At 36.8% G+C, this 22,054-nt stretch overlaps 1 protein-coding gene across 1 annotated transcript in view; it reads right to left on the reverse strand.

The window, feature by feature from the left end:
* Positions 1-22,054, reverse strand: part of LOC134616916 (piezo-type mechanosensitive ion channel component 2) — a 94,992-nt gene that overhangs the window by 39,488 nt on the left and 33,450 nt on the right. The window contains exons 9-17 of the mRNA XM_063461993.2: positions 16,571-16,684; positions 13,832-13,949; positions 12,643-12,812; positions 9,535-9,771; positions 8,688-8,808; positions 8,099-8,292; positions 6,561-6,709; positions 5,204-5,377; positions 1,951-2,237 (exon numbers count right to left, since the gene is read on the reverse strand). Of these exons, the coding sequence (XP_063318063.1) occupies positions 1,951-2,237; positions 5,204-5,377; positions 6,561-6,709; positions 8,099-8,292; positions 8,688-8,808; positions 9,535-9,771; positions 12,643-12,812; positions 13,832-13,949; positions 16,571-16,684 (1,564 nt within the window). The remainder of the gene's footprint in view (positions 1-1,950; positions 2,238-5,203; positions 5,378-6,560; positions 6,710-8,098; positions 8,293-8,687; positions 8,809-9,534; positions 9,772-12,642; positions 12,813-13,831; positions 13,950-16,570; positions 16,685-22,054) is intronic.

The following is a 22,054-nucleotide window of genomic DNA, read 5'->3' on the forward strand; positions in this document are numbered from 1 at the left end:
AAAGAATGTTTGATATCAAAGTAAAACAGTAAAGAAAATAGAGCTTTTACTCACTAATACCTTGCTGTAAATATTTAATTAAGCCTAAAACAATTACTCCTCGACTTCATTAGTCTGTCTACAGACGAAGAATAAACTATTAGAAACTAAATTCCAGAAATTTAATTTCAATTTTTTGGTTACTTTATGGTAGCAAACACGTGTTTCATATTAATTCTGAAGCTGCTACAGAATTGTTAACATCATTTTTTCCAATATTAAAGTTGTGAAGTTTGATGAGAATGAGCTTAAAATATGTATTAACAAGCAAATTCCAAACTGCTGTTTTATTTAGCTGAGAAACAGGACTTAATAATTTGTTTCATATTCCCATAAAAACCACTATATTGTGGTAGAGCGTGTATACGTTTACAAAATCCATATTATCTCAGGCTTTAATAGAGGCCCCATTGTTTGGCTAAGAAACTCTCAGAGAATATACCTCGTACAGCCCACAACTCATTATAAACTAAGAGGCCCTGCAGGGCTGCAGGGTTGTGTTTTATCACCCATTTTATTTTCTGTGCATGCAAACAACATTTTCATTCAAGGCTGTCTGTGTAAATATGCTAGTAATGCAGCTTTGGTCGGCCTTAGCAGGAGGGTAAAAGCGAGCGCTTGAGCTATGTGCTGTGTCGTAATGCAAAACTCAAGATAAACCAGCTGAAAACAAAAAACCTGCAGTACAACCACTTTTACAAGTTCCGCAGCAGTGATTAATAACTGGCTGGTGTGAGCGCAGGCAGAAGATACCAGGGCGGCAGCACGGAGCTTTGACCTTTAAAGACCACAACGAACTTGAGAGCAAACTGAAGAACTAGAGGCTTAGCACTAAATTCATGATGCATGACTCATGTGCGCTGGCTAGGTTTTTATTACCATCGCGCGTATGTCTATGACAGCTACTTGCAATCAGCATGATGTTAATGTGCCATTTCCTTTTATAAAAAAAGAAACATGCTGCTTTGACAGAAATGTTCTGTCACAAACATAGTTTTGACATTAAAGTTTATGTGGAAACTGAACCGTAAGCAAAGCAAAGAGGGAAGCAAAGGAAGAACAAGGATATATCTATACTGCCAAGAAAATGAGGGTGAGAGTAAAGAGATCCAGCAGGGTTGAAAGAACATCAACTTCAGAATTATTTTAAACAACTGAACAATGCATCAGTAAATCATTCAACAAAATTTTGCATTTTCTGCTATTTTCTTCTGAAAGAACTAATTTATTAGACCATAACCTAATTTAAGGTTTATACCACAACTGTTAAATTAACAGGATTATTTTTTTAATGCTAAAACATAATTATTGCAGTTTTAAATCAAATTTCTAATTTACTGACATACAAAAAGTGCGTTATTTTGATTAAGATGTGAAATTAATATTATTTACTTTCATTCTTGAATAGAAAAATTAGTTTCAGTGGCTGAATGTTTACGCTTGATCAATGTCTGACTTAGATATTTCCAAAAACTTTATAGCTTTCACCCACAATGCAATAGTTTATTAGAACACCAGCCAATGTAAGGTGCACTAAATTAACAGGATTGGTGATTACCAAAAATCATTTTTGTTTTCTGTAATGGTTAATCCACCAGTATGAATTTGCTCTTTAATCAAAATCGTATTTTTAATACTAAAGCATAATTGTTGTCGTTAACCATGAACTTCTAAATTAATCGTTTTACATAAAACTTTTTTTAAGATGATAAATTATTAATTATTAATTATTAATCTTTATTAGTGTTCCTATACAGAAAAAAAATATTTTAGTAGTTGAATGTTATGCTTGATTAGACAAAAATGAATTAGATCAAGTGAAACTCACACAAAAAATATGCAAGTGTAAAATATTTCACAGTATTTTTGAAATCACATTTGAGGTCATGGACCCGCCGTGCTGCTCGGTACCTGAGCTCTGCTCCGTGCTCGGCTCCGGCTCGGTTTTCGCACTGCACTGTTGGCTCTCCTCTGTGCTGGACTGCCGTGGGTCAGACAAGCTCCTGGGCTTCTCATTAGTCATGTCAGTGTCATCTATCACCACCACCAGGGCCTGCTCCTTCTCTTTCTCCATATCCCAACCATCCTGCATATTCTGCTTTACATGTGTTTCACATTCCTCTCTGAGAAGCATCGCGTCCACCGAGCTGGCACTGAGCATGCTGAGGTCTGGCAGGCTGCCATCCGGGTCCACCAATCTGAAGACACGGCAGAAGTTATTACACAAAAACACACACGAACGCACAACCTTGGGCACAGACCTGTATTAATATACATATGAGGACCTTCTGTGACTTACGGATTTTAAATACGATTGCTCCTGTTGTTGTTAAGCATTTTATTATTTATCAACTTGTTATGGAACTGTACAATTTCCATATTTTGTGTGTTAACCATAGAGTGTGAATGGTGTGAACCTGACAGGACAGCAGTAATGGTTATGTTTGTACAGGTTCAGGACTAATGTGTCTTTTTTTGTTCTTATTTCCACTTGCTATCTTCATGCCAGCACTCACTGCTGTTGCTGGTCTGTTTTTATGTCCCAATAATCCATTAAAAAACATCATATTATATACTGTAAATTAATTGTAATTGTGGAGCATGTGGCAACTAAATTATAAACTTCCAAAGGCATTATTGGTTCGAGCATGAATATACTCCTAGATTTGATAATGTTTTTACGAAGACATATAAAACCCAAAAGAAATATATAAAAATAAACAAAATTATACACAAAAAAAACTTAAGACAAAGAAACTGTTTGGTAGTAGAGATATAAAACAATATATTTAATTCTCAATCCTTTATCGATACAATCCAACCAGCATTTCTTGTGATAAAAATCTTCATATTTCGTATTTAGTGGATACACATTTTGGTGACCATTGGGTCATATATGTACATTTGAACATTATTAATAAATAGTTATGATAAATGTTTAAAAAGAATATTGGCCCACACGTTAAAAGGAGGCGACGGGATACATACAGACATATCTACAAGGATACGCTACGATCATTATTGTAAGATAAGAAGAGGTGTTCCTCGTAAGTTTTTCGTCCTAATATTCCATAAATTTATCTGCATCTGATCTTAAACTCGACCAAGACATCAGCACAGTGAACAAAAACCAAATCCCTAAAAACAAAAAACAAAATCTCTTTTATTATTTTCCTAAGGTATTCTGTCCTCATAAGTATATAAATACTTGAAAAATTATACACGAGGTCAAGATGACTGTCAAATGACTCCGATGCAGGATGGGAATCTGCTCGTTCTGCTAACTGAACAACAGAGCAGTGTTTCATCAGGCATTTCAAACTAAAAGCAGTGCACATTCCTGCTGCATTCTTTAAAATAATCTGTGTTGTATTCATGGTGTCTGATCTTTGAGCAGCAGATAAACAACTAAGGGGAGGCTTTAATCCTTCAATGTCTTTTCAGGCAATAATGGAGCCATGTCAAGGTTCAGGTTTGGCTTGCACGGACTGGCTGCATGTCAAGACGAGCATTTTGGTGTTTGGTAGTCACACTTACTTGCTCTGTGGAGTGGGAATTTTTTCTTTGATGCTGCTCAGAACAATATAGTTACACAGAAGTCATCATAAACAGTGAGAAGAGAAACTGACAAAAAACAGGCTGAAACGTCATTTTAAAATGCACGAAAACTGGCTGCAGGACTCCAGTGGTTTGGGGGAGGCGAGCTTTTATAGGAAGGGGGTAATTTTCTGGGGTTCAGTGCATAGATCAGGGTGTGGATCAGTGTAAAGCTAGTGGAGGGGAGCAAGAACTTTTTGCAGTTTTAAACATGCATGTGTAAGTTTGTTGAATGTCAGAAGTAGAACATTTTTTATTTAAAAAAAAAAACAAAAACGTGAGAGAGCCAGAAAGCTAACAGAAAATCCAAATAAGAGGAGGCTACAGGCAAAATAAAGAAACCCCAAACCCCCCAAAAAGTAAACCAGTCATGTCATGAAAAATACCTGATCTTCAGGTGCAAGATATTTCAGATTCTCAAGATAAAATACCATCAAAAACAAGGTAACAGGGTTAAGTCACTGTGGGTGCTGAGGATGTATTGCAAAAGGAAGAAAACGCTAAGATTCAGAGGTGACATGGGATGGTGATGGATGCTACAGAAAGCGAGCAAATACCCACCTATTCATGATTAAATAGACACGCCCATTGACTTTGGCGTGGCTGTGAGTGAAACAGGCGGAGAAGATAGATAGCAGCAGGTGACGGAGAGAAGCAGAGGGAACAAGAGCTGAGCAAGTGGTAGCAGAACAACGGGGAATCCACAAAAACAACGATAAAGTTAAATGACCCATGCCGCAGACTGTGAAATGTGGATGTTATGAAACACAGCTGCACGACACAGCACGCAATGACCGATGAGGTTACAGCGGGCATATAACAAGGTGTGACATAAAAGCGGATGAACTGGGTTTTACATGCATACTTCGTGAGTAGTGGAAATTTATTGCAATAATTATATACTAATCAATTTGCACTGGAGTTGTGAAGTACAAAATGTAACAAGCAGAAGTCGGGATGGGGCGGCACAGCAAACTAAAGACTGACTGATATATCGGATGACCAATATACTGCATTACTGCATGACCGCATGGGCCAATATTTTTCGATATATCAGGCATATCATTTTCATTTACTGGCTGATAAATGAAAATTTTAAAAAGCAAAGAGCAAAAAGGGGAAACACCCTTCAGCAATGTTATGAGTGCTTACGTTGCATAGTTTGCCCAGCAGAGGGCACTATTCTCCACAATTAATCCACAATAAAACAAGTTTATTTTTATTCTGCACTATCTTGGTACAAAATTGTAAAAAACTACACATAATAAATGTTAGGGAAATCTGTTTGTGTGCATAAAACAAAGCAAAATACTGACCGATATTTCGGATTTTTAGATCACCAAATATCGGTATTGGTGTCGGTCGGGCTCTACAGCAAACCAAAAGCTTCCAAGTTACAAGGAGAAAAGACACTTAGTTTCAAAACAAAGAAAATGTACTTACAATGATTCTGAATCACGATAACCCCATAAAACCAAATTTTCTACCATTTCTATATCTAAACAACTTCCCATCATTTTGCTGTTGTTATAAGTATGAATTGAAAAAAAAGCAGCATGTGTCTCACCTGTAGATAGTGCTCTCTTCTTTAGCCACTACAGCCTGGAGGTCAGTAAGCTGGAGAAAGCGGTCATGGAAATAGTGCAGGTGGAGAATACACGCCAGCAAGAAGGACGTGGGAATGAAAATCCTGATGAACAGCTCGCCCAGCTCGAACTGCTTCAAGCCCAGGGCTTCTAGACTGCATTCACAAACATTTCAAAGGAAACAGAAAACTGTGAGATTAAGCTTAAATCACTCCCAAGGTTACTGTGTGAAGAACTGCTGAGGTTTGGAAGACTGAGCACAGCAAAGCTGAATATTGACTCTGTAGATAAAATCTAATCTATTCATCATTTAATACTACCAGGTGTTTATATAACGCTTTGTAATAATTATATGTTGGGGGTTTATTGTGACATCATAGCAATCTACAGTATGACCTTAAACCAAAAGAATTTATTCAGTTTATGTGAAAATGTAAAGAAATTCTCACATAAATGTGACCCTTACCCTTTAAATCACTGTAATTATAGTTAAAGTACTTAAGGTAATTTAGTCAAATTTGCCAACACAGCAAGCGTGACGAGGCACTGGCACCTATGTTTGAGACTGGGAGGTCTAAAAACTAAATCTGAACTTACTCAAACCAAAATAAAATAAAAATAAAAATGAAATAAAAAAATAAATAAATATAACCATTACAATGGTATGTTACAGAAAAACTGTTTAATATCATAGTGCCCCTGGACACAGCTGTCACGAGTAATCAGGCATACTGTAACAATATCATTTTCTGTTTATTGGCTTTTAACAACCACATATCAACTATAGTTGATTATATTTTTATGGCTGAGAATATTAACATAACTAAGTATACTACTTGAGGTAGTGTGTAGGTATATTTCTTTAAACAAGAAACAATAGTTTCAGTCTTTCCTGTAGCTTTTTTCATTACTAAAATATGCAGGTTCATCTTGAAGAGCTGTGAGGCAACTATGCTCTATAAATTGGAAGAACAGATACATACTAAAGTAGTTTTACTCTGGCCAGCTAGAACTGAACTACTACAATTTGTAACAGATTTTTTAGGTAACATCATGAATATCTACCTATATAGCTACTTAAAAAAATCAAAGAAAATAAGACATCTGTGAATTCTGTTCTAAAATTCTCCTCCATCCCCAACTAAAGCCACTATACATATGCTTTGCTACGCTAGCAGGGCAAAGCTACTAAAATAAACAAAACAAAACAAAAAACAATAGCTCAAGACAAACAGTTGGTTTGATGACTAAGCCATAAGCTGTGCCTCTCTGGGAAACGGAGTAGGCAATGAGTCAGTATCCTGCCGCTCAGACCGGCAGCTGCTCAGTGGCGCTCACCCTTTTTTATCCAGGCCCGTCATGTTACCCCAGGTGTGTATTGACTCAGGAAACTGGAAGGTGTAGACAACTGTGAGAACCAGCATGGTGTACATAACCACCGACATCCAGAAGTATTTCAGGATCCTTCGCCACCACTCGTAGTGCACCTTCATGACAAAAATTAGAAGAGGACATCTGGATTTATGTGACTTCTCAGTCTGCCTCTGGCTGTTGCTGGGAGTTAGGAATACAAAATGTTCTACGAACCTGGAAAGCACATACTTTATGAACTCACGTAACAAATGACAGCAAATACTGTGTTTGGGAAATTGAATTTGGGAAGTTTATAGCACCATATTCATATCTACACTTTAAATATATACTCCAAATAATATAAACAACATTAAATATCCTTATTTCGCAGGTCGCCTCATTTGGAAGGCTTCGAAAACAATTATACAGATCACGATTTTAAACATCCCACATATTCCCCAAATGTTAATAATAAATAATATAGAAATATGCAAGGTATTTACACATAAAAAGAAGGCAATTCTTTATAATAAGCACTGTTTACTATGCTTGGCCTTGTATATTTTCCCCCTGTTAAATGCATGTGTATTATGGTTTTATATCTTTAGTCCATTGACCTTTTAGCAGAATGAAAATCAATTACATGCCCTAAATTGGAAGAATGTTAAACTGCATCATTTCCATCAAATACAATAACAATACATTTCACTTTACAGTTTATATAGCATGTTGCCGGTTCGATTATCGATGAAGGACTAAGAAGTAGCACCTTCAAGTCCAGGGCCATGGCTCTAGGTTGCAAAGTGGTGGAGTGCGCACCACTGTCATGGACAAGTTGCTGCGAAGTAGAGGAGTTTAAGTGTCTCAGAGTCTTGTTTACGAGTAGGGGAAGAGTGGAAATTGAAAACATGATGAGAAATGTACTTTCATCTGAAAGTAACCAGACGACCAGTCCATTTCTTCCTCTCCTTAACCCAAGTAAGATGCTTCTGATGTCTGCACAAACATCCTTGCTCTTTGAGCACCTTTTCCTGTCACACCTTTATCTTCCAGTCAACTTTCCATTAATGTGCTTTGATACAGCCAGCCTTTTCAGGAATGACCGGTGGCTCACCCTCCTTATGGAGGGTGTCAAAGACCCATATGGAAAACTGTCAAGTTAGCTTCCACATGATCTAGGCTGCATCTACCGAAGTAGACCAAGATATTAACAGATATGGTATTTATACTTTTTGTATAGTCATTTACTCAAACTTGAAATTTTGTATTCTAATAATTTAAGATACTGAATTTCTGATTTTTAAAGCCGTAATCATAAAAATTAAAATATTAAAGGCTTGAAATATTTCACCTTACGTGCTATGAATGCACACTGTCATTGTTTACCTTTTGAATTAAATTAAAAAAAACAAAAAATAAATAAATGTATCACAATATTCCACTTTTTTGGATGCACTTGTACATTTCAGATAGAAATGTCAGCATGTTTATTGTCAATCACTTGGTGTGTTTTCGGTGCGTACCTGGTATAGCGCCACACAGGAGAGAAACATCATCATGTAGATGATCTTATACATGACGATACGTCCCTCAAAGGTGACGATGAAGAACATGCTACCGCAGATGTAGATCCAATATTTGACCATCAGAGCCATCACCATGTTACCAAGGACGTGCATGAGGTCCTGTTCCCCCCCCTCCTCAGACTCCTCTTCCTCTGTAAAAGCAGTTTTGCATTTTTCAGTCTAGCAGACCATATTTGTTTCTGGAGTTTCATTTCTAACCAAATTCCTGGAATTTGTCATGAATAAAGGCATATTTTCTTCTTTAAAATTCTTTGGGCCCACCCAAGATCTCCAGTGACATTGCTGATTAGTGTTAAAAATCTCTATCATAAGTTTTCCAATGCCATTATGTGCTAATTCTAATACCTGTAAGAGATATTTGTTCATGTTTTTCATTGTTGTTAACAAAGTTTGTATATTTCCTAAGCATTTTAAAAATGTTCTCAATATAAGTTTATTGTAACATATGTCATGCCTGTAACCTGTTTATAAACTGTTTACGTATATACTACTGTAAGACAACAAAAAAATATAGCATAGAGCTTACCCTGCTTCTTCTGATCCTCTACATGAACGTCTAAGAGACCAGTGCTGTCTTCCTTTTGTTTTTCTTGTCTCTCTGTAAGCGTCTGTCTCAGCAGTAACCAGAAGGTCAGCATACAAAGGACCTACACACCATAAATATGTTTTTAAAAAAGACGAGGAGCAAAGAAAACAAAAAGATGAAACAACAAATCACACAGAGTTTACTTTAACTGTGTGGGACCAAAAATACTGATGGTCAAAATAACACAAGAGGATATTCTGTATACTGCATGTAGTAAATCAGACTTGAGTTTGTAAACTATACTTGGATTGTCTAAATTTGTCTGCATCTACTCTTTAAATAAACATCATTAGCCATCATTTTTCACCCAGGTGTGAAATACAGTGCAATGCATCTTCACTCTTTACATTAATAAACACATACGCTCTGCACTACAACAGAAATGTGAGTAATTTAAAAAATACGTTATAGTAATTCCAAGTTTGTGTGTTGCATAAAATCATAAAATCTCATTCCAGACATAATCAGGTCAAGTTCAGTAGCTGGAAACCTGAACGCCTTAGAGTTATTCCAACACATGTCAAAACACTAAAACCTGACCTTCTTCAGGAGCACATTGCATAACTACACTGTCTTATATTATTAACCGAGTAGTGACTCGGTTTGTTAGCGAGATTGTTTCAGAATCTTAAAAAATAAAGCTTTGTGCAGCATATGCAGAGTACATCTTAAATCCCTGCACATATTAAACCATATTACGTGGTCAAGATTGCAGGCTGTCAAGCTAAATGTCAGGTTTAGTGGCTTCACGGATGTTTAGTTGTTTGGCTAATGTGAACTCCCAAACCTTAGATGAAAGTGAGTGGAATGGGTTTTTCTTCTCAACAAAGAAGCCTTTGACTTTGCTGTAATCCATGTCCGGAAAAGTCCAAATGTACTGCAGAACTATCAGCAGGTTGCCATAGGCCACCATGAAGGGAGATGACAGCATGGCGTAGCGCCTCCGGTCACGGACCATCCACAGCAGGCAGGACCAGATGAGGAAGACGAACGTCAGCCAGCTGACGTATGTGATGCTCCACGCCTGGAGACAAACAAATCGGAGAGAAAAATTTACAACAAATGCTGCAGTCATGAATGACTAAGGAAGGCCAAATATGACCACTGCTCGGAAATAGTGCGTTGGCACAGAAACCACACGCACAAACACACATATATACACAAACACAAAGGGAAGCAGATTTCCAGATGATCATCAAACCGTTTTTCACTTCTGACAGAATTAATACAACAATGATTCGTTACTTTGGCTTAATTTTATTTTTAAATATAAATCCGTTTCTACTATTCAGACCCGCAAAAACGTCTGAGATCCAAACACAGATGACTAAAAATGTGTACGTTTGTTATAATGCATAACATGACAAAGTAATGAAGCAACAGCATCACTAACTTTTTTAATTTTCAATTTAATGCTCAAACATTTTGATTATATATGCAAAGATCTTGTGTATGTCCTCCCTAAAAGTTGAGATTTGCACTGGTGTATCAGCATGTGTCAAGTTTAGAATTACAGATTGTTAACTTACTGTTAAATAACAATAAAAACAGTAACATTTAAATTATTTAACAGGTATTTGAACAAATATATTGCTAAACTAACTGATTAAAATAAATAATGCAAATAAAAAAAAAACAGTAATGGCAACAAAACAAAAAGTATGGTAACTATGCAATTTGAGACTGCTTTTCAGTGCTCAGAGGCTCGGTGCGATGGACCGTCACATAGTGGTAACCAATGTTCCCTCTAAGCTGCGCACGTGCGCAATTGCGCACTGCTGGCACGGTCTCTGCGCACAGAAAATCTGCATTGCGCACAAAAAAAAATCTAACCTGAATTGAAATTAAAATTAATACTTCAACAATCCTGTTCTGCAGTGTTAGTCAGTGAGTGACTGGCTGCTCCCATATGGGATTGGAACGATGCCACCTTATCCCATAGTTCAGCCAATAATGCGTATATACGCAGCCAATCAACGTCGTTGACAGGCTATGACAGCGTCCTTATGTGCCGACACCGGTGTTTTAGCTAGCAAAGCGGCGTGGCTGATGTGGAGTGAAGCCACGTTAATGACAACGTGTACAACCATTGGAGATGTGAGCAGGACAGACGGAACAATTGACCGAAAAAGTGTGGACTTTATACCAGTTTTTAAATTGTGTTGACAGGCCACGTAAAACCAGAGTTGTGATAAAAAAAATATGCAATGTTTGGTTTTCTTCCTGAATACTGTCGTTGTTTATATTTACTGCGGGAAGAAACGGTAAAAACGGTTTTTTTTAAGGAAAAAGGCTCGAAAGCACTCCTCTGCCTTTCCTATTCGTCCAAAAAAGTACCATGTCGACCAATCAAAAAATGATATGGCAACGTGGCATCTAGTTGTTAAGAAACGGGGGGAAGTTTTAGGAGTGACGGCGGTGTTTTGAGATGTGAGAGATTTGCGACCTTTAGCGCAAATCTTGTGTAGTTAGTGTGTAGTGTAGTCAATAGTTTTGTTGTGTGTGTCAGAACAATGAGGCGACTGCTGAATGTTACAGGTGTTACAGGAGTGATACATCTCCTGTTGTCAGGCCTGCAGGTATCAGGCTGTTGTTCTCCTTTATCTCATAGTGGACAGAAATTATTTTTTGGAGTGGCATAAATAATTTGTGTGGCATCATATTTGATGCAGAACAGCTGATTGTTCTGTAAATAGTTTGAAATGTTTATTTAAAAACGCCTTGGCTGCATTTAAAAAAAAAAATAGCTGCAAAAAACTTTGTTGTTTGCCAAACTGAGTTACTTTTTTGAAGAAGTAACTATATAATTAATTGCCCAACATTGGTCATTATATACTGTGTTTTGCAGACAGAGTTACAGGACTCTCTCCCAGATCACAGACTCACACTCATAATACAAGTCAGAGCTTTATAAAAAAATAAAAATAAATAAATAAAGTTGTGTTTTCAAAATTGGAGTTCAAGTTATTTTTACTTCCAATAGTGTTAACATACTACACAGGTCATGAACAAGATTTTTTTTAAATTTTCATTGTAAGTGGGCTAAAGCAGTTAATTAAAAGTAGTCTAACATAAATGTAAATGCTGTAATTTGATTATTTTATTAAACCATGTAACTTGAATGGATTCGATGCTGGCGTGACCACAGTGCACACATCTGATGTCGCTCACAGTGGTCCAAGGGATCGCTCAGGGAGTTTGTGTGTTCGCTCAAACACGTGAAAAATTAGAGGGAACATTGGTGGTAACTTGCAGTTTGGTTAGACAAATCAATATTTCTGGTCTGTTTTAGTAAAATCAGGCTGGGCACTCCAGAGCAAAGGACAGATTGTTACCAGCAACATTTGGGGTTGCGTCAGTGCCTTTGGGAATGGTAACTTGCAGTTCTGTGAAGGCCCCTTTAGCTCTGACAAGTACGCTGATATTTTGGAGCAACATATGCTGTCGTGACATGACAACAATTTAATAAACAGTAGCGCTACTTGTATTTCTGTAAAAGAAAAAAAAATGAATGACTCTAGGAATGTTTAAACTGAGAACAGATGCTCATTTTTGGTTGCATTCTGCCACACATGCAACCATAGACGCTGCCCAGTAAAGCCACAGTTTCCTACCACTAGCCAGCCAGTAGTTCCACTGGAGCAGAAAGAGGTTCAGTGCCTTGCTCAAGGGCACTGATGTTGATAGAGCAGGCAAGAGTGTTTTGCAAACGACATTTTTCCACCAGGTTTGCGGGTTTGGGCCTGTTACTCTCTGGATATAAAGCTTGAATGTCAAATTAATCTGTTCATATAAACAGCAAGCGCATTTTAAGAGAACAAGTAGGAACGACAAAGTAAATAAGATGTATATTTTTTAAATTTCATTCTAAGCACTGACTTTCAACATTACTCACCATCATGGCTATGAGAGCACCGATGTAGCTTTGTTTCATGATGAAGTGGAAGATTTTGACCATCGCACCGACTCCTTTTTTCTTTATTATATTCTCTTCACTCTCGGTCTCCTTCACAGATGACTCCTCCGGGGGCAAACACACTTCATACACACACTCTTCTTTCTTCTCTGTTTGGACAAACAAACAGCTCATTACAACACTTCTACTGTGGAACTGTGTGGATCTATTATTGCACTTCCATCAAGTTGGGGGAAACTGTGAGAGTTTACCTTCACAAAGCACAGAAGACAATATATTCTGACTTTCAATTCTTAGTTTGCAAAAAGCTCTAAACACCTCAGATTTTACACATTAAAGTAACTCAGCAGAAACCCAAATAAGACTTTCCCTATCTTCCCCTTTCATGTCCCTTGAAAAGTTTTTTAAGACTTTACAAGTTCCTCAGTACATTAAACAGCCATATTCACAGGCTATTAAGTATCTCACCTCATAACTACTATATTGACTAAAATAAGTGAAGGAAACCTTTAAAACAATTCAGTGAACTCAGTTGCAAATAAGTGCAACATAAAACCAAAATGAAGGCAGGAAGGGTGAAGTAGCAGATGTATTTAACACTTAATATCAAAGATAATTCACTTTATCTTGAAGCCATCTTCGCTGCTTTTATGTACTGTTAACTGTGTACATTTTAATTCACTGCATAACATGTTTAGTCTATTTTAAAAGTTTATGGTGGAAATACACGATAAATAAGTTTTTACCATATTTGGTAAAAACTTCATCAAACGTACTTAATTACTTCCAATCACTTTATGATTATGACTATTTATTCCTCACACAGTTAACTTAAAAAACCTAAAAAAGTTAATTTAATCAGAAAAAATATATACAGTACTGTTACACTCTATATTTTATTTAGCCTTTGTAATTAAACCCTTACAAACAAATATAGAATTCAACCACCTTCCTGATTTCTCCTTTTCTATATCTTTGTCACACTGAAACGTTTCACATCATCAAACAAATTTAAATAAAATAAGTAAACACAAAATGCAGTTTTGAATAGAGGTTTTTATGATTAATATTAACATGACAATTTTGAATGTTTTACGTGGTAGCAGCACTAGTTTACAGATTCACTGCAGACTAGAAATGTTCATAATAGAATGAATAAACAGCTCACCTGTGCCATCACTGGGCTGGTCCATTTTGTACTGAGGGGTTGAGTACAAGTCCCGACAGACTGGTCCATTCTCAGTCACGGCAAACTCAAAGGAGGTCCCGTTTGAAGTGGGCACAGCCTGCAGATCATTTTTAAATAAATAACAAATAAACTTCAGTAGATGCGGAACTTTTTTTTTTGTTATGAGCTCACACAACAGTTTAGCATGCCTCACAAAGGCAAAGAGGGGTAACTAATGTTGTTTGATACTGGACACTGTTTTTTCCACAGGAAACTTTAGCCATTTAGTTACCACAATTTGGCTTTGTTGGGCAATAGAGGCACGATTTCTACTTTTCACACTGCATGGTTTTTGAAGTCGATACAACCCCTTTACTAAAAAAAATGTAATGAAATCAAATCAAATTAAAATTACTTTGATCGAGGGCTTTCATATTTTTTCAATGGACAATTATCCTCATCAAGATAATTGAATAACATCCATATTATATTTGTATCTGTAGAATGTCAAATTTGATGTGATATACGTTAAAATCCATTTATTTTTATTTGTTAAACTTTATTAACTTAATTTTTGTTAGCTATACATTGTTTAAATAAGCTGTTGCTGCACTAAAGTAGTTATCGAGACAAAACAGAGCTGTGATAAACTAGAAAGTGTGTTGGTGGTGGATAGGTGACAGCATTCTCACATACATTGCGATGTCATTAGTTTGATCTCTACTCATTTGTAGCTTTTGAAATACAATGTGGGCTGTAGGCCTCCATTTTATTAAAATTAAAAAACAAAACAAAACAAAAAAATCCCATCCGACAATCACAGATCTACCTGAAAAAGGTTTCATGGGAAAGAAAAACTTCTTAAATAGAATTAGGCAAAAATTAAAGGTGCCTACTGTCAAGTTTAAAAGGCTATTATGTCCTCTGTATATGAGAAGCTAGAAACAAAACATCAGTCCTCTATCTGAAAAATTGTGGTTTCTACATACAGGCCTGTAAATTCTTTAAAAAAAATAGCCAAATGCACGTATGTACTAGTGTAATAATTTCCCCTCATAATGCTAGCTGTAAGCTTTTCCTGTGCAAAAACAATGTCTAAAAAAATCACTACCTAAAACAATGTGAGGCCTCAGCAGACTGACAATGCTGTAAGTTGAGAGTTTGGTGCAAAATGACCTTTCTGTGCTCCTGCAAACAATGTTTCTCTTGCTCAAATGTTGCACATAAAGAAGACATTTTGTACTAAGACGTCTTCAACCTTGAACAGATTTAGACCATTACTGATACTAATATAACATAACATACCACGCAACATAAAAGATTTGTTATTTATAATTATTAATGTACTCGCTTGCACTCTGACTTTCAAAATTTCATTCATCTTCCACTGTTATAAATGCTGAAAGATTTGAAAACAGCTAATATTTGTTGATCATATGGCCCGCTGATAAACTGGTCAGGTTCAACTGAACGTTGTCTTCTGAAGCCTTGTAATGGCCAGTAGCAGGTATTTTTACACAAAGGGCTGAAGATTTTCTTTCACACTTATACTGGAAGTCAATAAAGGAGATGTTTATTCAATGTTGATATGAACAGGGGGACTGTTCAAAGTAGAGGCAATAGTACCCTCAATCTAAATTTTAACCAATGGGTGTTCAAGAGAGTCTAACAATAAGAACCAAACCTTTAAATATTTAATCACCAATATTCATCAGATATAATTCCTGTTCTTTTTGTATTGTAAAAGCTGTACAGGTACTCCCTCTTCCAACTTTTCCAGCTAAGAAATACTTGCACAGCTTTTCAACTGAGAAGATAAAGGTAGATCAGGTTAGCAACATATGTATATATAATGTTTACTTAAGCCCTCGATTAACAGAACCAATCAGGATGTAAAAATTAAAGGTAACCCCGTTCAATGAGGATGCAGTGTGAAAAGCACTTTGCAGCGATTTCCTTTCTTGCAGCAAGACTAAAAGGGGTGAAAATGCACAGATTTAAGACACATCCAGAACAACCCGCACCTCTGTTGTACTGATTCCATCCTGGGTGGAGAGGAGCTAAGAGGAGAAAAAGAGCATACAAGGCAAGGTGTGTTATCGATGAGTTGCTGAAGTCAAAGGCCTCCGTGTTCTTTATAGTGGTTGATAAGCAAGAACAAAGCCGAGTGCTGCTAATCTGTAAATCGAGACCATCACTCATCTGCGTCCGCACACCCTGAAAGCTTTTAAACCTCAGGAGGTCGCCGGTGGAGACAGCGTACGGGCCTTGATGTAGGAACAAGGTCACAATAAGCGTGCATGTGCGAGAGAGGCAAAGTGTCTTTGTCTGAAATCTTTCCAGGGATGAGTCGATTATCATGAAGATGAAGCAAATGGAAGTTTAAGGAAACAATCAACAGCTGCAGCCTGACGTTAGAGTTTAATAGAGTTGTTTTCCTTGTTATTTGAAACTTTAATACTACTGATTTGTTCCATTCTGCTTAATTAAGACTGCCTGTTATTGTTGAATCGTAAAACTAAATCAAAGTGTTTCAGGACAACATTTGTTATCAGTTCTGACAACGTTAAAAAGAAACAAGTGTTTTTTTCTCGCTTACAAAGTTAAAAAAATATTATTTTTTCTATGTTTCTGAACCTTTATCCAGTTTGTTTTAAAAGGACGGCATCGCAGAAAAATAATGATAATAAACAATACTTTGAGTGGCTTGTGTCCGCGTGTGTCTTAACCCTGACGTACGTTTTTCTCGTCTGTGCCCTGGCGTGATCCCCACCACAGCAGCCGCTTCCTGTTGGCTGAGATAAATGATTTGCCCAGCTCCTCCTCCTCGCACACATCATCGTCCTTGTCGTCCTGAAAAAACACAGATAGATAGTTTCGTGTTTGATGTGAATCTTTCCGCTATTGTGCAACGGAGATGATACTCTCAAGAGTTATGGTTTCAATCTGCTTCTAGTAAACACTGTTTTACGGTCTGTGAGGGAAGAAACTGAGGACTTGGATGAAATGAGTTAGCGTCCGTGACGAGGAGTGTCACCACGAAGTAAAAATGCACAAGAAGTTATTTAAAGAGGAGCTGTTAAGCTCATTTTCAGCACCTACCATGAACACTAAAGACAAAAATTAATTGCATTTTTGTAATAAATAAATAAATCAATAATAAAGAAGGTAAGACTATTGTAAAGTCTATATTTTTTTGTCTGGACTTGATTTTGTCTTGCACAGCTGATTATTTCTCCACTCATCATTTACTGCATCACAAGGAAGCAGTACTGCGTGATGTTCATTTATATATTACCAGTTATTTTATTCAGTTAGTTTGCAGTATTCAAATTTAAGGAGCTACATTTTGTTATTGAAACATTTTAAATTGTTATATTTATGTAACGACATTCATTCTTGCACTTGACTTCTTAATTCTGAACATTTTTCATGCATTTCTTTATATTATCTCTCTGTAGATGTTGATGCATTGGGGTTTTGTAAGCAGGTCTAGAAAGTGAGATCCAAGTTTATTAAGACTGCCTGGTAAATTAAGGGACTTAATTGTCTGTGCAGATTCTCAGTCATCCAGGTTAGTCTTAAATGACGGAAAAAAGGCAACTGCACTGGCAGAGTCTTAGGTAAGATACGCCTAGCCCACTAGGCTAGGAGGGCTGTCCCCTCTGGAGGTGGTCATGAAGGTCCTTAGCCCACTACTGATCAGGCGAGTCGTCACGTGACTTTGTGTTTATGGTGTTGGACTTCTGTTTAAGTTTTTTTATGTAGCAGATATTTACTGGCTGGCTTCTTTATGATAATATTCCCAGTCTTAGTTTTTTCTACCTTTGAAAGGTAGTTTTTGTTTGTAGTTAGGATCATAGATTATATTTAATTCCTTGAGTTTCAGTTTATCCCTGTCATGCTAATCCCTTATTTTGGTAGCCATTTTTCTTTCTTTGTTTCTACTTACCTTAACTGGTTTTACATGTGTCTAGTTCTCAAGGTGTCTCTAATTTCTAATTACCTCTTTTGTGTATTTAATCATGTTCTTTGTCTGTTTACTTCATCCTTGTGTGTTTTTGCTTATTGTCCTGTGTGCTTTTGGCTTTAGCTGTTTGAATTTTGACACTATTTGCTTTTGACCTTAATAAATGGCTTGTTTTGTTATTTTTTAAGTTTATAAGTCTTGCATCTGGGTCCTTTCCTGCTCCCTGGAACAAGCTCTTTTAGCTCCTCTCATTTTAACACAACTTTCTTCTGATTGGCTGCCCCTCAGAAAACAATGTGTATCGAACTTTGTGTCTGACATCATACAGATCTTAAAGATATTTTTTTAAGTGTGAAACCTTATCATTATAAATATGAGAGAAAAGGAGGACAAGCATAATAGGTTTCCTAAAGAGCTTCGGTCCGATTTTATTTCTTCTTGATCAATTCATAATTTATTTTAAACATCAGATCCTTTCCAAAAAACAACAGGTTAAACTGTAACACGTTAGAGCTTATTAACAGATAAACTCACTTGTCACATGTTTGATTTTCTGTGATCTAACTTTTCAACAAACATCACAAAATAATGAATTTATAAAAGCCTTTCATAGATAAAGCCAGATGAATTCATCTGAAGCAGATTCCTTATGTCTCACTTCTTTGGATCATTACTCTGCTTTCAGAATTTGATGAACTGCTGCTGAATAAACACAGATGACAAACTATAAATCAACCTGTAAAGTGATTTATAATCCGTCTTATTTTTCTGGCAAACATGAGGTCCATCATAATCTGGCATCTCCACCATCGAACAAACCTGTCCGCTGCTGATTTAAGCCACAATCATTTTTTTATTATCTAAAGTGTAAGAGTGGGTGAAAACACACAGACCCACACACGCGTACACGTAAACACACACACACAAACCGCTCTATGAAGTGATCAATAATGCATACAGCCCCACCAGTTTACAGGCTGGTATTGATCTCTCTATAAAAACACTAATCTATAACTCCATTACAGGACAACGGAGCTGAGCTCGAGCTCTGAGGTTAAGGAAGGCAGGATGAATTCAGGAGGGGCGGTCTTCTTGAATATGATTGCACAACATTTCACTCAGGACTTTAGTTTCAACTCAGTGGTGGGAGCAGAGCAAAAATACAGTCAGGGTCAGTTCACCAAAACTGTTAAAATAAAATACTCTGTCAGTGAAGTGTGGGTTTTTCCTTCCTTCCTTTCCTTTTTTCCTTCCATCTCTGTGATTTGTCTCTCCACTAGTACAGTGGATAGTACAGTGGCAGTGAAACTCACAACGCAATCAAAGATTACACTTAAAAACAAATCTGTGACACCTAAGTGCTGGGTGCATTTGATACTTTTGTGTTTTAAAGAGCTGCTTATTGTGGCCAGACGTTAGAAACAAAATTGTAAAATATTATTAGCAATAAAAACCCAAAGCAATCATTTAAAATATACAAAATAATTTCACAGAGGTAACGAATAAACTTGATAAAGAGAAAAAGTGTGAAATTACAGACTCTATAGAAAAGATTTTAACATCGATCTTTCATTCATTCAACATTTTTGGAGCAGTGGATTCTGTTATTATGTAAGAGCTGCATTTTTCTCGTCCTGTAACACAGGAACGTAGCGCCGAAACCTGTCCTCCCTTTATGCTTTGTCAAAATTAGACCAGCAGTGTCTCAGATAACACCTAAACTGTGTACAGATTCCACCAGTGATCGATTGCCCTGAAATCTTCCATCAGTACGGTTTCTCTGATCACGAGGCCACCTGGTTGCCCATTTAATTCAATCTGGATCTATTTCAGTTCACTGTCTGGAATTTACTGTGGAGCTGTCATGGAGGCTGTGTGTACTGCATTCAAACCGTGTCTCTGACACCCACCCAGTTTTTGCATCTGCTTTTAATCCAGAATCCACACTTTGCAAAGGAGGAGCTAATTCAAATTGGACAGCATAAATATGCACATGCTGTTTGTCCACCAAGGTTTCTTCTCTACACTGTTATTGTTCAGTTAGATATAATTTATTAGGTCTAACTTTGTGTTAATAGTCACAGATTTTTGAGTTTGTGTGAAGTTGCTAGAAGTCAAGAATTGTATGAACTGAGTTGACTACAAGCTTTGCCGTGATATTGGATTGATTGGATAGAGTGAAATCAGGCAGTCATGGCTAAATGTCATCAGGCGTTTTTAAAAAAGTAACTTTTCTGTTGAAAAGCTGGTCTCTGTAACCCAGTGTATTTCTCTCGCTGTGTTTACTCAAAAGCAGTCAAATCTGAGAAAAGTTTATTGCTGAATCCTTCAGAACCAAATCTTTTGCAAATTAACCTAATCCATGCAACATTATACCTAATAACTGTCACCGGCTTTCAAACTGGGGTGGTTGGAAATTGGGGTCTTTTTATGTTTTTTTTTTTGTTGTTTTTAGTTTATCCCTCATAACTTCAAATACAGGAACTAGTCAGTCGAAATTGTCAGGGAGCTTGAAAAATACATTTACGCTCTGATAAAGCAAAAAAAAGACAAAAGAAATCAACCAATTTAAAGTGTCACAATGTAAAGCCAAAAATGCGTAATTTTTCTTTTGTCAAAAACGAGAAATTAAAAACAAATTTTCTTGCAGAACCAAATTTGTGTTCTAGTTGTTGAAATGCCCTTGTGAGCTAGTAGGTAAAAATGAAAAAGTAATTTTAAAAAAATTGTGATTTCCAGACACAGAGGTAACAGAAGAAAGAACCCACAGTGCCCCTTTTAACATTAAGGAAAGTTCCTGTTCAAGTTTTAACACTGACCCTCCCATATCCCATGTGTATTTGTGTATAGTGGTAATGTGATGATACAATTCTTGAAAAAGTAATTTTTGGCTGCAGATGTCTTTTATTTGATTAGTACAGGAATCTCATCTAACTTTCATTTACTGTGATTGTTATTTCACATAAAATCACACCGATGATGGCTTTTTGGTGAAATAATGATTTTTTCCCCCCTTTTCAATATTAATCGATATTGTCCACCAGTTTAATTCAAGTATTGCAGAGCAACAGCAACAAACTGACCCAAATTAGCAGGTCAAAAGTGAGCATACCAAAACAGGGAGTGAGTCATCTATTAACCAAAAAAATCTTAGCATGAGGATCTCTTTGACACACGTGTCTCCTTAAACCCCACAGCAATTCAGATCAATGAGATGTAGCCGAAAGAAATCGATCTGCAGGTAGTAGGATTTGATGTAGGGTTTACTCAGAGAGGGGCAGCTTTATCACAAACACCCTGCCATATAAACCTAAAATCTGTTTATTATTGATCGCCAAATTCTGACCCAAACATGTGCTAATGAAGTTACTGTTACTGTACAAGTGAGTAAACGCACAGGTAGCTCATATTGTTCTGCAAAGCTAAGATTCAAAACTGAACATCTGTCTGAGTTCCATTAAAAGCTGTTTGAAATATTTATGTAACAGATCCAACGCTACAGAAACAGGAAAAAGATCAAACTCTGTGAAAGCTGAACTGTGATGTTGCAGAGTTCTGTGTGTGCACAGTCTTGAGAAAAGATATGCAGCAGCTTCTGTGTTCCCTGAATTTATTTTTCATGGATGAATCTCTGTATATGAACTGTGACTAAAACCTAAACTCAGCTCTGTCTGTAACAGCAGATACAGTGGCTTGCAAAAGTATTCGGCCCCCTTGAACTTTTCCACATTTTGTCACATTACAGCCACAAACATGAATCAATTTTATTGGAATTCCACGTGAAAGATGAATACAAAGTGGTGTACAAGTGAGAAGTGGAACGAAAATCATACATGATTCCAAACATTTTTTACACATAAATAACTGAAAAGTGGGGTGTGCGTAATTATTCAGCCCCCTGAGTCAATACTTTGTAGAACCACCTTTTGCTGCAATTACAGCTGCCAGTCTTTTAGGGTATGTCTCTACCAGCTTTGCACATCTACAGACTGAAATCCTTGCCCATTCTTCTTTGCAAAACAGCTCCAGCTCAGTCAGATTAGATGGACAGCGTTTGTGAACAGCAGTTTTCAGATCTTGCCACAGATTCTCGATTGGATTTAGATCTGGACTTTGACTGGGCCATTCTAACACATGGATATGTTTTGTTTTAAACTATTCCATTGTTGCCCTGGCTTTATGTTTAGGGTTGTTGTCCTGCTGGAAGGTGAACCTCCGCCCCAGTCTCAAGTCCTTTGCAGACTCCAAGAGGT

The sequence above is a fragment of the Pelmatolapia mariae genome, linkage group LG18 (assembly GCF_036321145.2).
Source record: "Pelmatolapia mariae isolate MD_Pm_ZW linkage group LG18, Pm_UMD_F_2, whole genome shotgun sequence".
Taxonomy (NCBI): domain Eukaryota; kingdom Metazoa; phylum Chordata; class Actinopteri; order Cichliformes; family Cichlidae; genus Pelmatolapia; species Pelmatolapia mariae.